The sequence below is a fragment of the Dasypus novemcinctus genome, chromosome 24 (genome assembly GCF_030445035.2).
Source record: "Dasypus novemcinctus isolate mDasNov1 chromosome 24, mDasNov1.1.hap2, whole genome shotgun sequence".
Classification (NCBI taxonomy): Eukaryota; Metazoa; Chordata; class Mammalia; order Cingulata; family Dasypodidae; genus Dasypus; species Dasypus novemcinctus.
In genome coordinates this window covers 2,784,728-2,799,195 of record NC_080696.1, presented here as the reverse complement: position 1 = coordinate 2,799,195, position 14,468 = coordinate 2,784,728, and the positions used below count along the sequence as shown (strand labels likewise).

The 14,468-nt window shown below is 63.6% G+C and overlaps 2 protein-coding genes across 6 annotated transcripts; both read left to right on the top strand.

Moving 5' to 3' along the window:
• Positions 1 to 2,158: 2,158 nt before the first annotated feature.
• Positions 2,159 to 4,174, top strand: CENPB (centromere protein B). Its single transcript, XM_004463806.3, has one exon. It carries the CDS (start codon positions 2,203 to 2,205, stop codon positions 4,024 to 4,026), a length of 1,824 nt encoding a protein of 607 aa, XP_004463863.2. The 5' UTR covers positions 2,159 to 2,202; the 3' UTR covers positions 4,027 to 4,174.
• A 1,728-nt stretch (positions 4,175 to 5,902) lies between these two features.
• Positions 5,903 to 12,234, top strand: SPEF1 (sperm flagellar 1). Of its 5 annotated transcripts, none has more exons than XM_071211518.1 (8): positions 5,903 to 5,991; positions 7,765 to 7,876; positions 8,166 to 8,322; positions 8,433 to 8,472; positions 8,561 to 8,621; positions 8,801 to 8,924; positions 9,003 to 9,106; positions 9,289 to 10,124. In XM_071211518.1, exons 2-8 carry the CDS (start codon positions 7,803 to 7,805, stop codon positions 10,022 to 10,024), a joined length of 1,296 nt encoding a protein of 431 aa, XP_071067619.1. In that variant the 5' UTR covers positions 5,903 to 5,991; positions 7,765 to 7,802; the 3' UTR covers positions 10,025 to 10,124. The 5 variants fall into 5 exon arrangements, with proteins under 5 accessions (XP_071067619.1, XP_058143469.1, XP_058143468.1 ...); XM_058287486.2 differs by lacking the exon at positions 5,903 to 5,991 and adding an exon at positions 6,305 to 6,777 and having other exon boundaries at positions 9,012 to 9,106; XM_058287485.2 differs by lacking the exon at positions 5,903 to 5,991 and adding an exon at positions 6,307 to 6,777 and having other exon boundaries at positions 9,289 to 12,234.
• The last annotated feature ends 2,234 nt before the right edge of the window (positions 12,235 to 14,468 follow it).

Here is a 14,468-nt window from a genome sequence, read left to right as displayed (position 1 = left end):
AAAATGGCTCAATAAATAAATAATTGTGCAAGAATCACCAGAAATAGAAGGTATGCACAGCAGGGGAAGCACAGGGAGATCAAGAGGTAAAGACTTTTCTTGTTTGTCTATTTTTTGTTTATTATTTTTAGATTTTACCAGGTAAATTTTCAGGAAATGTGAGTATTTCTCTTGTTAATACAACGTAACAGAAATACATACACATAAGGCAGAGATTATTACACAATGAACCCAACCCAGTCACCTCCGCTGTCCCCCCTTGGGGTCCTCACTGATGAGTAAACAGTGCATTTCTTGGAGGCTTCCACCACAAATTAAATATCCTTGTTGGCAATACAGTTCCTTTATTCACTGTGCTGGAACTTTGACCTGAAGTGAATCCACAAAATGCATAGAAGGAAGCGGCTGTGGCTCAGTCGCCTGGGCTCCCGTCTGCCATACGGGAGGCCCTGGGTTCACGTCCCGGGGCCCCCTGGTGAAGGCAGGATGCCTGCGCCCATGGAGAGCTGAGGGCCTGAGCTGGTCCAGAGCTGGCGCAACAAGATGACGCAACAAAGGGAGACAAGCAGACACGAAGAATGCACAGCGAATGGACACAGAGAACAGACAGCAAGCAAGACGCAAGGGGGGGCGGAACAAAAAAACAACGCATCGAAATAATGAAAATGCTCATAATGATTTAAGTGATGAATGCAGAACTATGTGATTATACCAAATGCTTTTGATTTATTGATTGTACACTTCGGATGAATTGTATTTGCTGAAATAAATTTGCTTATTCTAGTTATTTCTGTAGAAGTGGAATCATGCGATATTTGTCCTTTTGTGCCTGGCTTATTTCACTCAACGGGACGTCCTCAAGCTTCCTTCATATTGCCACAGGTACCAGAGCTCCATTCCTTTTCATGGCTGAATAATGCTCCTTCCTGTGCAGACCCCATTTTGCTTTTCCCCTCCTCTGCCATGGACGCGGCTGCTTCCGCCCTTTGGCAGATGCGGGGCGCACAGCGCGGCCGCTGGGGCAGGAAGCGGCACCACCGGCCGGTCTCGTGCGCTGAGCGCGTCCTGCCAGGCGCAGCCCTCGGCCACGGGGCTGCCGTGGACATGTGCGTACAGATTCGTTGTTTTAAAAATGTATCCTTTGTGTGTGATTATACCAAATACCATTGATTGTATGCTTTGATGAATTGTATGCTTTATTGATATTTATCAATAAAATTGATTTAAAAAATTTCCCATTTGCCAGCGTTTGGTGCAGGAGAAGGAGATTTCAGGGATTTGTGTGCGTACGCGTAGGAGTCTACACGACGGTATTTCCGAAGGTGAGAACACGTCATATATTTACACGCGGACCCCCAGAAAGTAACGCAGCACAACGGGATCAGCGTTTACCTCCGCAGGGTGGGATCACCAGAGATTTTAAAATGTCGTTGAAAAGATCCCCAAATAAATTTAAAACTGTAGCGTGGCTTATACAAATAGCCCCAAAGTCTAACGATAGGGTCCCACGGATGCCCAGGCATCCATTAACTGGCGCCTCCTCCAACATTAAAAACCAGGCTGGCGAAAGCCTTCCCCCTCGGCAGCATCCTCCACCCCGGAGCCGGGGAGAGCGCGGGACGAGCGCACAGGCCGCGCAGCCGGGGCCGCGTTACGCCCGCAGCCGAGAGCGCACAGCCGCCTGCGCCCAGAGGCGCCGGGAGGGGCGGCGCGGAGGGGCCCGGGCCCGGCGTGGGGGCGCGCGGAAGGGCCGGCCTCCCCGGGGCGCGCGGAAGGGCCTCCCCGGAGCCCCGCGCCCGCCCCGCGCCGCGGCCCGCAGCGCCCTCCGGCGGCCGGCCCGGGGCGGGGCGCGCAGGGCGGGAGGCGGCGCCCGGCGTCCCCGCGCTTCCCGCGAGATCCCGCTCGGCCCGCTCGCCCCGCCCGCCGCGCGCCCCGCGCCCCGCGCCGCGGCACTTCCTGCCTCCGCGCCCGCGCCGCCCGCCGCCCGCGCCCGCCGCCCGCCGCCCGCCCCCGGCGTCGCGCGCCCCGCAGGTGCCCCCGGCCCGGCCGGGTCTTCGCGCCGCCCGCCGCCCCGCGAGCCGCTTTGTCTCGGGCGGGGCGCGCGGGAGCGGCCGCCGGGCGCCCCCCGCCGCGGGCCCGGGCCCCCCGCCCCGGGGCGGCGGCGGCGGCGGCGCCGGGCCCCGGGGCGGGGGGCGCGCCGGGATGGGCCCCAAGCGGCGGCAGCTGACGTTCCGGGAGAAGTCGCGGATCATCCAGGAGGTGGAGGAGAACCCGGACCTGCGCAAGGGCGAGATCGCGCGGCGCTTCAACATCCCGCCGTCCACGCTGAGCACCATCCTCAAGAACAAGCGCGCCATCCTGGCGTCGGAGCGCAAGTACGGCGTGGCCTCCACCTGCCGCAAGACCAACAAGCTGTCGCCCTACGACAAGCTCGAGGGGCTGCTGGTGGCCTGGTTCCAGCAGATCCGCGCCGCCGGCCTGCCGGTCAAGGGCATCATCCTCAAGGAGAAGGCGCTGCGCATCGCCGAGGAGCTGGGCATGGAGGACTTCACCGCCTCCAACGGCTGGCTGGACCGCTTCCGCCGGCGCCACGGCGTGGTGTCCTGCAGCGGCGTGGCCCGCGCCCGGGCGCGCGGCGCGGCCGCCCGGCCCCCGGCGGCGCCCGCCAGCCCGGCCTCGGTGCCCTCGGAGGGCGGCGGCGGCGGCGGCGGCGGCGGTGGCGCGGGCCGGCGCGCCCGGGACGAGCAGCCGCCGTCGGTGGCCGAGGGCTACGCGTCGCAGGACGTGTTCAGCGCCACCGAGACCAGCCTGTGGTACGACTTCCTGCCCGAGCAGGCCGCGGGGCTGTGCGGCGGCGACGCGCGCGCGCGCAGGGGCACCCAGCGCCTGAGCGTCCTACTGTGCGCCAACGCCGACGGCAGCGAGAAGCTGCCCCCGCTGGTGGCCGGCAAGTCGGCCAAGCCCCGCGCGGGCCAGGCGGGCCTGCCCTGCGACTACACGGCCAACTCCAAGGGAGGGGTCACCACCCAGGCGCTGGCCAAGTACCTGAAGGCCCTGGACTCGCGCATGGCCGCCGAGTCACGCCGCGTCCTGCTGCTGGCTGGCCACCTGTCTGCCCAGTCCCTGGACACCTCCGGCCTGCGGCACGTGCAGCTGGCCTTCTTCCCGTCGGGCGCCGTGCAGCCTCTGGAGCGCGGCGTGGTCCAGCAGGTGAAGGGCCACTACCGCCAGGCCGTGCTGCTCAAGGCCATGGCCGCGCTGGAGGGCCAGGACCGCGCCCGCCTGCAGCTGGGCCTCACTGAGGCCCTGCACTTCGTGGCGGCCGCCTGGCAGGCCGTCGAGCCCTCGGACATCGCGTCCTGCTTTCGGGAGGCCGGCTTCGGGGGTGGCCCTGACACGGCCATCACCGCCACCCTCAAGAGCGAGGGGGAGGAAGAGGAGGAGGAGGAGGATGAAGAAGAGGAGGAGGAAGAGGAGGGGGAAGGAGGGGAGGAGGAGGAGGAGGAGGAGGAAGGAGAGGAAGAGGAGGAAGGGGGCGAGGGGGAGGAGCTGGGGGAGGGGGAGGAGGGGGAGGAGGAGGGCGACGTCGAGGACAGCGACGACGACGACGACGACGACGAGGACGGGGAGGATGAGGAGGAGAGCTCCTCCGAGGGCCTGGAGGCCGAGGACTGGGCGCCAGGGGTGGTGGAGGCCGGGGGCAGCTTTGGGGGCTACGGGGCCCAGGAGGAGGCGCAGTGCCCCACCCTGCACTTCCTGGAAGGTGGGGAGGATTCCGAGTCGGACAGCGAGGAGGAGGAGGACGACGACGACGAGGACGACGACGAGGACAGCGACGAGGTGCCCGTCCCCAGCTTCGGCGAGGCCATGGCCTACTTCGCCATGGTCAAGAGGTACCTGACCTCCTTCCCCATCGACGGCCGCGTGCAGAGCCACATCCTCCACCTGGAACACGACCTGGTCCACGTGACCAGGAAGAGCCACGCCCGGCAGGCGGGCGTGCGGGGCCTGGGCCATCCGAGCTGAGCCCCGGGCCGGCCGCGGGCAGTGGACCCGCACAGCCGCACCTCCCCTCGGGGCGCGTCCCCAGCCCTGTGGCCCGGCTCCTTGTGGCCGGTGCCAGGTCAGCGCGCTCCTGCCGTCGCCTCTCTCTCTCAGAGTCTCTTCCCTCCCTGCCTGGGCCTGGCCTGGGGGGCCAGGCGCGGGGCGGGGAGCCTCGGTGCTACCACACCGTGCCGCCAGTGGACTAGGTCACGGCGGCAGCCAGGGACGGGGCCTGGAAGCTCCCGGCCGGAGAGTGCCTGTCCCCTCGCTGACCATACCAGGTCCTCGGCGGGGGGACCCCAAAGCCATTCTGGGAAGGGCTCCCCAAGGCTGGCAGCCCCCACCCCCCACCCAGGGCCGCCTTGAGAAGCACAGCTCTACCGCGGGCGCCTGAGTCTGCCTCTGCCCGCGTCCCTGCCAACCCGGTCCTTTTCTGTGGCCCAGTCCGTGTCACTTTGGCCCTTGACTTTCTCTCCGGATTGGGGGCTCCCAAGAGGTCCTCTCGGGAGTGAAAACGGGCGCTCCCGGCGTGGGCGGTTGCAGGCCGCAGGCCTTCCTCTCCGGCAGGGCCCGTCCTGGGCAGAGGGCCTGCCAGCTGCTCCTTTCCCAGCTTGAATTCAATAAATCTGTCTTTCCCCCTTTTGCGGGGTGAACGTTTTAACAGCCGAGGCTGATCCTTCCTGGTCTGGGCTTGCGTGCGTCTTGGGGACACCTTTCCAGGTTCCCCTTGGCCCCTGAGCCGGCGGGGCGTGGAAGCAAGTGTGGAGATGGCGGCCACAGCTGGCCGGGGTGCAGGGCACCTGGGGCTGGGAGAGGAGTCCTCAGAGGAGCTGCCGGGGGCTGGGGGGGCGGGGACCGGTGGGCCCTGTGGGGCCAGGTCACACCACACACACTGGCAGGAATGGGGCCACAGGACAGACAGGGTATGGGCAGCCCCTTGGTCCAGGGCAGCGTTTGGAAGGGCACGTGGGGCGCCCTTTGGTTTACTGCTAGGCCCCAAGCCTGGTGGCCACCTGGGGGCAGTGACAGGAGAGGGCAAAATGGCTGACATTCCTGGGGCCGGCCGCACCCCAAGAGGCTGAAGTTGCCGTGGTAATTTCCTGTGTGGGGGAGAGGGAGAGGGGCCCCGTCCAAAGGTGAGTACAGGCCAGCGCCTTCACCCCCTAGGGAGTGAGGCCTTGCCCGCTGGAGGGAGACCTGGAGCTCCAGCCGGCCCCAAACCGGTTTTCCCACCTGTCCTGGGCTGGCAGGGATCGCTGCGTTTTGCCTCGCCACCCCCACCGCCCGCCCCACCCAGGAATGTTGGGGGAGGGGGCCCCTGCGCCATCTTTTGCCCCTGGCCTGCCTGGGATGCCGTCCCTCCTATAGAGGCAAGACCACCGCGTATGAATTTAGGACGAGAACGCCCACCCTTGGCGCTCTGGGAAGCTAAATGACTGCAGAGCGCAGCTGTGCTTCCCCATCACACACCCTGACCTGAGCCGCGCAGGAAGGCCGGGAAGGGAGCGGGAAGCGGGGGCCTCCCCGGCGCCCGTGCACCCTGAGCCCCTCGCCTCCAGTGCCCCAACATGGCACCCCGGTGCCTGCCCTGAGGTCACCACGAGCGGGCCTTGCTGTGTGCCAGGCGCTGTGCTCAGAGGCCCTGGAAGGTAAATAAGGAAAGTCCAGAGAGCCCTGGCAGTGCCCAGAGCCACTAGCTGTTCCGTGCGAGCGCGAGCCCCGCCCAGCCTGGCCCTCGGTGCGCTCCGGTGCTGCTGGCCCTGAGCGGGCTGCGCTGTTTCCAGAAGGAACTGGCTCCTGACGTCAGTTCCATTGTCCGGGACCTCTTTGGAGGGACCTCTGGAGGGAGGCGAGTGGTGTGCACGTGTCTCAGCTCTGCCCTTCCCAGCCCCAGGCAGGCCCGGGGCCTCTGAGCACCACTGCTTCCCAGGACCCCGTGGGGCAGAGGTGAGAAGCATCCCCTTCCCAAGTGAGGCGGCGTGGCTGAGGCGCTCCCCCAGTCCTGGGTCCCCCCTGGAAGCCGGGTCACCTCCAGATGCTGCTGGAAGTGGGGGAGCCGTGGGCCTAAGCGCACGGAGCTTTGGGGAAGGGCCCGGTTGGGAGACCTTGTCCCACAGCCTGTCCCAAGCCTGGATGGGTAGCGGTTTATTAGCAGCCGTCCCCTAGACGAAGCCCGCAAACACTGGGATCTGAGGCTGCCTTCTCTTGGGACTGGCGGCTGAAGGGCCCAGGAGGTGACCTGCAGCCCTGGGGGTGCTGCCAGAGATTCTGGGGGCATGTGGCCTTGGGCAGGTCGCAGCGTTGGCCAGGGGCTGGTCAGCAGGCGGCGGGAACGTGGGTGACGTCTGCTGGGGGAGGACCCCTAACCAGCTCTTCAAAGCTGGAAGGAGATGGCGGGAGTGACTACAATTCCCAGAAGCCTCTGCTCCCTGGCAAGGCCGTCCGGTTGCCATGGTGTCAGAAAACAATATGGCCGCTCCCTGCTGGGACTCGACTCTGGGGATTGGAGAGACAGAGGCGGGTCTGGGCCCTGGCAGTGGCCGACCAGGAGGCATCTGAGGGGTCGCGAGGCGGGGGCTGGACGCTGTGGCTGGAACAGCTTGGCCCAGCTTGCCAGGGCGCCAATGGAGAGCAGCGTGGACGAGGAGGCGCTCCACCAGCTGTACCTGTGGGTAGACAGCATCCCTCTCTCGCGGCCCAAGCGAAACCTGTGCCGGGACTTCAGTGACGGAGGTGTGCACCCTGTGTGTGTGCTCGGTCCTGTGTGTACACGTGCAACTGCCTCTGTGCTTTGGGGGCAGGGGGCAGGGCGTCCGGCTGTTGGCTGGAACTTCATCCGCACAGGCGTGCGCTTTGTGTGTTTTCTTTGTGCATCTGTGTTCTACCTGTGCGTGGTGTGTATGTGTTTGTGACTCCTTCCTGGGACCTTAAGATGTGTGCTTGTGTACGTATTTGTGCATCTGTTTGTGCTGCGTACTTGTGTGTGCTCCAGCACCTGTCTTAGGGGATCTGAGCATGTGTACGTGGGATACACGTCTATGTGCATATGCGTCTCTTTGTGGTTGTGTGATTGTGGGGGTGTATGTGTGCCTGCAGTTGTCTTCTGGCATTTCGCGTCTCTTTGTGATTGTGTGATTGTGGGGGTGTTTGTGTGCCTGCAGTTGTCTTCTGGCATTTCAATGACAAAAGCACTCATCCCTGTGTCCAGTGGAGGGCCGTGTGCTTGTGCATGCGTGGGCATGTGTCATGGTGACAGTCTCCTGGGACTCTCGTGGTGCAGGTGTACGCCTGCATCTCTGTGTTGTGTGTGTGTGCACGTTCTGGCGTGCACCTGTGTGTGCCTGGGCGTGCGTGTGGCCTGTGCCAGACATGCAGTATTATATGGCTCTCTGTGACTGCGACTCTCTCCTGGGGACCGGTGTTGTGTGTGCATGCGCCGGCATGCGCGCAGCTGCGAGGATACCTAGGCTGGCCCTGAAGGCTCCCTAGGAGGCTCAGACCCTGGAGAGGGCCAGGGACCGCAGCGCCCCTGCCCCGGGTTAACGGGAGGGGGCTGCCCCCTCCGCCCGCCATGGCTGGTCTCATCCCCCCCCCCACACGCCCTCCCTGTCTCTCACTGTCCCCCTTCCCACCTTCCCACCCGGCCCCTCCGTTCCACGCCCCACACTCCCCCCACCCTTCTCTCTAATCCACCGTGTCTGCTCCCACCCCACCCCTCAGTGCTGGTTGCCGAGGTCGTCAAGTTTTACTTCCCCAAGATGGTGGAGATGCACAACTACGTCCCCGCCAACTCTCTCCAGCAGAAGCTCAGCAACTGGGGGCACCTGAATAGGTAGCAGAGCACCTGGGAGCGGGGCGGGACTCTCAGCGCCTCCGCGGATTCCCGGGGAGGTCGCGCCCCTGCAGAAGGGTCACCCCAGCTCCTCCCCCCGTGGCCTTGCTGCCCAGATGGAGGCGAGCCGGCGGCAGGTGGGGAGGGCGCAGACAGGACCCTTCTCAACGAGATCCAGGGACCCTCCACGGGCAGGGAGCGGGGGGTCGGGCCCCTCACCGCGGCCCCTCTCCTCTTCACCCCCTCGTTCCCCAGGACCCAGCCCGCCACCCCCCGTGTCTGCCCCCAGGAAGGTGCTGAACAAGCTCAACCTCTCGGTGCCGGAGGACGTGATGCGCAGGATCGCGCAGTGCGCGCCCGGCGTGGTGGAGCTGGTGCTGATCCCGCTGCGGCAGCGCCTGGAGGAGAGGAAGAGGCGCCGCAAGCAGGGCTCGGGCTCGTTGCAGGTGCCCCCGGCCCGCTTCTCCTAACACCCCACCTTGGGGGGGAACCCGGGGACGGGCCGTGGGGCTCCTGGGGGATGGACGCCGGGCTCAAGGTGGACCCCGGCTTTCAGGAGCTGGCCCCGCAGGATGGCAGCGGCTACATGGACGTGGGTACGGAGCCTGGCTGAGCGCCCGCCCTTCGCTCCCGTCGCCCGGTGGGGCCTCCAGCACGGTCATGCCTCCACTTGCCTTGACTCAGGTTTGTCCCAGAAGGCCCGAGCGGAAGGTGCCGCGGACCCCCAGGTGGCGGAGCCACTCAAGTAAGGGCTGCTGTGGCGGGGGTTCCTGACCGCACCTGCCCTGGTGCTGCCCCCCAGGGCAGGGGGGCAGGGAGGCGGGGAGGGCAGGAGGGGGGCGAGGTGGAGGGCAAGGCCCAGGGCGCGGAGGGTGGGCGTGGAGCCCTCTAGGCCAAGCCCCCCCCCCCGTGGCCCCTCGGCAGGGGCGGTAGGCAGCCCGCGGCCCGCGCCCCGGGGTACAGCCAGGTGCCGCCGGGGGACCCGAGCTTCGTGCTGCAGATGGCTGAGAAGGAGCAGGAGCTGCTGGCCTCGCAGGAGACCGTGCAGGTGAGGGCGCTGAGGGGCGCGGGCGGGGGCCGGGGGCGGGGCTTCCCCTGGCTGCACGCTTGACCCACGGGCCGCCAGGTCCTGCAGATGAAGGTGAGGCGCCTGGAGCACCTGCTGCAGCTCAAGAACGTGCGCATCGACGACCTCTCCCGGCGGCTCCAGCAGGCCGAGCGCAAGCATCGGTGAGGTGGGCGGGGACCGCCCGAGCCCAGGTGCCACCACCGGCGGAAGGACGGAGGGGCGGGCGCCTGCCGCTGGCACGAGCTCCCCGGTGGCGAGTCCCCTCCCCTGCGGTGGGGGTGGAGGTGGGGGATGGCCGGCAGGGTGACTGAGCCGCCCCCCTTCCCCAACTCCACCGGGTCAGGAGAACAGTCTGCTTACCAGAGCCCGGAAGCCACCTGCAGGGACCCGGCAAGCACCCCCAGGCCTTGCCCGACCCTGGGGGCCTGGCCTTGGCACTCCCCGTGCTGGGCCCCCGGGGGCAGCCCCCCGGCCTGGTCAGAGCCCCCAGAACCGGGCCCCTACCCAGCCCCCAGGACAGCAGGGTCCCCACCCAGCCTAGCTCTCAGTGCTCCCGGCCAGGGGGGAAGCTGCCGTCTGCAGCCGAGGGGTTCCCTTGCCTGCCCTGGGACCCCAGCAGCTGGAGGGGAAGGGGTGAGCGGTGGGCTCAGCCAGGAGTGGGACGGCTCGGGCCGCGCCTCTGCCCGCTGCAGGCTGAGCCCAGCGGGGACCCCTTCGGAGCGCCCGGGGCTGCGGGGCAGGGCTGCCCCATTAAAGGCGTGGTCTGTTCCCGCCCGTGCCCGTCTCCTCTCTGTGCCCCTGGCGTGGAGGGTGATGCTCTCGGTAGGGGTGCTACCTGGCTGACCTCCGGCCCGCACTCAGAGTGTTCTCCAGCTGGGTCCAAACCCAGCCCCTGCTGGGCTTCAGGCTGTCCCTCGCCGTGGCCACACGCTGCCCGCTATTCTGGCCACGGCCAGACCCCTGACCCCACCCTGCAGGGCGCGCTCACCCTTGCCCACAGGCCGACTCCAGGTTCTGAGGAGCGTGGCTCTCCAGCCTGCGCAGGCCGCCACGGTCACGCTGTGGTCCCACACCCCTGACTCTGCAGCCCCTCCCAGGTACCCACCCCACTTCTGCCTGGGGGAAATGAGCTTCCTGTGCTCGGCAGCCCCGTACAGCACGTTCACAACAACACCGCAGGAGCGCAAGAATGGGCAGGACGTGTGTCCGTTATCTAGCGTGTGTCGCAAACGACCACAAGTGCCGAGGTGCATAGGACGCACGTGATGGCCTCGTTCTCCAGGCCAGGACTCGGCCTGGCTGGTGGGTCCCCTGCATCAGGCACTCAGGAGGCTCCACGGTGTCTGCCAGCACTGGGCTCTCGGGAGGGTGGGCTGGGACAGGGTCCGTGGCCCGGCTCTTGCTTGCTGGCAGGTGTCAGCCCCTTGTAGGCCTCAGTTCCCTGCCAGGTGGCCCCCCAGTGGGCAGCTTCCTTCCTGTCAGTGTTAGTTAATGGAGTCTGCTCACTAGATGCAAGTTACGTCGTGTATCGTAAGCACGGATGTGACATCCGCCACCTTTGCCCTATTCGGTTTTTTAGAAGCAAATCCCTGGGTGCAGTCCCCCCAGGTGAAGGGACGACTGTTCATGGGTGTGAACACCGGGAGGTGGGGACGATCGGGCCTTGTTTTAGAACCCGTCTACCACCGGGGCAAAGGAAATGAAAGGCTGAAGTCCAGGGCCCTGGTTCCCCAGGAGATGCGACAGCACCCGAGCAGATGGGAGTTAGGCGTCTGTCCCAGTCTGGGGCAGGCAGCGGCCACAGGTGTTCACAGATGAGCCATGCGTGGGCCCGTGGGACAGAGTGTCACGAGCCAAGGATTGTGTTTAGTCCAGCTCTGTGCACCCAACTTCCTGAAATGATAGACAGGAAAACTGCAGGCAGCTCCTGCCCACCCAATTAGCCCTCGTCCTGCACACACGTCTCCAGGGTCTGCCAGGTCTCTAGACTTCTGCTCACCGACATTTTGTCTGTGCAGCCTCGCCTGGGCCTCCTGTGGTGGACTTGTGGAGCGCAGTGCCCCAGGTGCAGGTTTGGTGGCTGGGGTCACCCCCCCAGAGGCAGTAGCCTCCCCCAGGGCGGCGGCTGGGCCAGACCCTAGAGGCTCCTCTTCCTGGGACATTTGTTTCCACTCTTGCAGTTAATTACAACATTACAATAAGGCATAACCTCATGCATTCATGATTAGTACTGCGTGCAAGTAAATCTGCAGGATAAATGCCAGAACTGGGGTTGCCAGGTCAAAGGACAGATGCACTTGAATTTCGACAGATATTGTGAAATTGCCCTCCCCAAGAGCATGGCTCAAGCAGAGGCTGAAAACTCGTGGCCTCTTGCCCTGCCTGCTAATTGCTAACGTTTACGTTGGTGAGCAGGAGAAGCTCATGGAATTCTCATACTCTGCTGACGGGGGTGTAAACTAGTACAGCCTCTTCGGAAACTTTGGCGGTTTCTTATAAAATTAAACATATGTCTATGCAATTGTATCAGCAAGGGTTCAATCAGAGAAGCAGAAGGTTTGACTCCACATAATCGTGGGAACTGGTTCAACAGTCTGTAAGGCTGCTGCTTCCGCAGGTCAAGCAGTTGGGAAGGGAAGATGGCTACAAAGTAGGGGAGAGAAAGGATGGACTGGAACTCGTGTTGGTTCTCACTGTCTCCAATCTTGATGACGTGGGTCTCCTGCAAAGAAGCTGGCACCCTTTGCAAGGGAGCCAAACACACACCTGGCCCACAAGTCCGAGAAGCTGAAGAAGGATCTAGGGAAAGGTGGAGCAGTTGCAGGGCTAGCTGCTCGCCCACACCAGGGAAGTGAGCCAAAAGATCAGCAACGTGTGCACGGGCCACAAAGGTCCTGCCCGGACCTTCCAAGTGCAGAAAACCCAGCACGGCTGCTGCGCTTGTCCCACCCTCCAGACCTCGTGCAAAAATGTCTGCTGTGGCTACCCTAATTGGAAACATTCATGACAGGGACTCTGGGAATGTAGTCGCCCTAGCTAGTTGACACATTACAAGGCCTCCACAGCTATGTCCCTGCGATTCTATTCCTAGATATATATGCCAGAGAAATGCATACATGTGGTCACCAGAAGAGCATGTTCTAGAAGGTAGACTAATAGAATTTTTGTGTCAGACTTCAATAGTATGTCTGTGAAAATCATCCAAGTTGATTCCTGTGTTTAGTAGGTGGTTCTTTGTCATTGTTATATAATTTGCCATTGCATGAATACAGCACCGTTTTTTCATTCATTCCATTGTCGATGAACATTTGGGGCTATTAGACAACGCTGCCATGAATATCTGTGTACATGTCTCTTGGTGTATACTTAGGAGAGGCATTGCATGGTCATATGGCTGGCATTTATCAGCTTTATTAGATACTGCCAGCTTTCTGATGTGGTAACAGTAACTTATCTTTATTAAAAATAATAGAGACCAGATATCATGGGTTTGGAGCTGGAGTGGTGGATTCTCCTAACCCAAATTTCCTTCCCGTGCTGCCCCAACTCCAGGTAGGGGCCTGTAGCTTCCCCCAGTCGTCTGGCATCAGTAAGGCCCACTGGGCAGGGAGCACCAGGTGCCCCGTGGCCTGGACACCACTGATGTTGGCATACACTCTTTTGGGTACACAGGCCCACTGGGCAGTCACATGCCTTCTACCCTGAGTTCCTCTGTGCAAGAAGAGTTCAAGAATCATTCCCTGCTAGAAAGGCACCCACCGTGGCCGTGGGGCCCTCCCCAGAGGTGCTCAGCCACTGAGTACATCTGCTCCCCAATGAAAGCCGATCTTTTCTTTTGTCTTTAGGAGGTACTGGGAAATTGAACCAGAGACCTTGTGCAGGGGAAGCAGGCACTCAACCACTTAGCCACACGCCCCCTCCTCCCCCCAGCTCTTTTTGTGTGGTGTACGTCCCACGCTAAACTCCACAGAGCCTAGCAGCACAGTAACTTGCCCAGCATCTAGGCTCAGTAAATATTTGCTGAAAGTTGATAATTAGAAAAAGCCCCAGGCAGTGCGTAATCAGCGCCAGTCTGTGAGGTTGCAACAGCCCACTCCAGAAATGGCTGTGAAGAATACCGACTGTGAGGATTTTATGAAAAACAGGCCTTAACACAGGGTCTAGAAGGAGGAAGAGTTCTGGCTATGAGAGTGGGAGGTGTATTCCTGGTGGAAGGGTAGGAAAAGGAGGGGGGTGGAACACAAAATTAAATGTCTGCACAGACCTGGAAAGTAAAATAAATATGAGAAAATGGGAATTGGTGGGGATTATGGTAAATTGGAGTGTCTCTATAGGGGCAGCTGCCACTCAGTGCCAGCCAGCCTTTGGTGCCGGCTGCAACGTGAGTCTATGTTGCCAGATCATCTGATATTTCAAAAGAAACTCGGAAATCAGGATTCCTTTGTGAATTACATATATGTAATTTTTTTTTAAAAAAAGGTGTGGGCTAAACAAAACACATCTGCAGGCTTCTTTGGGCCCCAAGGCTGGCAACTTTAGAGCTGGAACAGTAGGCAGGAATGCAGCTGACGGAGCGGAGCGCAGTGGGTGGCATGGCCCCCGGGGTGAGGAGCGAGTGGGTTGGGATCAGAGCCCGGGAAGCGCCCGCCGCAGCGCTGGAGCGCCAAGGCCAGTGCGCACAAGTCGCCGAGGGTGCTGCTGAGTCGCGAAGCTCCGCTGGAGACGGTCCGGAGCGCCTGGCCCTCGGGGAGGGGAGGGACGCGGGGCGAACAGCAGCGCCGGAAGACGATCTGCTAGTAGTACGCAATGCGGGGGACTCGGAGGAGGCTGGGGGTCTTCGGGGTTCCCCAAAGGCGGCGACTGCCTTTGAAGGACGCTGGCCCTCAGCCGCCCACCGTGCCGCCCCTCGCCGCGTCGGAAGGAGGGCGCCTCGCGCTCCGGGCTCGGCAGAGAACCGCCCCCAGGCGCGGAATCGGCGGCGAGGCGGGGCCGCGGGGGCGCCCCCTACGGGCCCGAAGGCCACACCCCTGGCTCCCCAGCCCCGAGCCGGCGCCTCCCGCTGCCATGGAGACCGCCTCCATGGAGACGCGGAGCGGGACCCGGGGTCCCCGGGGCGCCCGCGCAGGCTCTTCCACGCCCACACCCCGTGCCTCCTTTGTTCTGAGGCCGCTCGGGCCGGGCCGGGGTGCGCAGGGGTGGGCGGAGAGGGAAGGACGGACGGTCCTCGGCACCGAGGCACGACCTAGTGAGAGAGCAGCGCCCCCGCCGCCGGGGCGGGCCCGGGCGACCCCTTCCCGGGAGGGGCCCAGCGCGGGGCGCAGTCCGCGGGGGCGGGGCCTGCCGGGGCTCCTCTGCTCGCGGCCCAGTCGCCTTCCTCGCGAGAACTCGCCGGGCGTCGCGCGGCGGCGGCGCCCCCTGCACGTGACCCAGGGGCGCCGCGCCCGTTGGCGGTTCCCTGGCGCCCACTCATTGGTGGGAAGAGGCCCTCGCCCCACCCCCTCGGCCAGCCAATGGGCGGCGGCG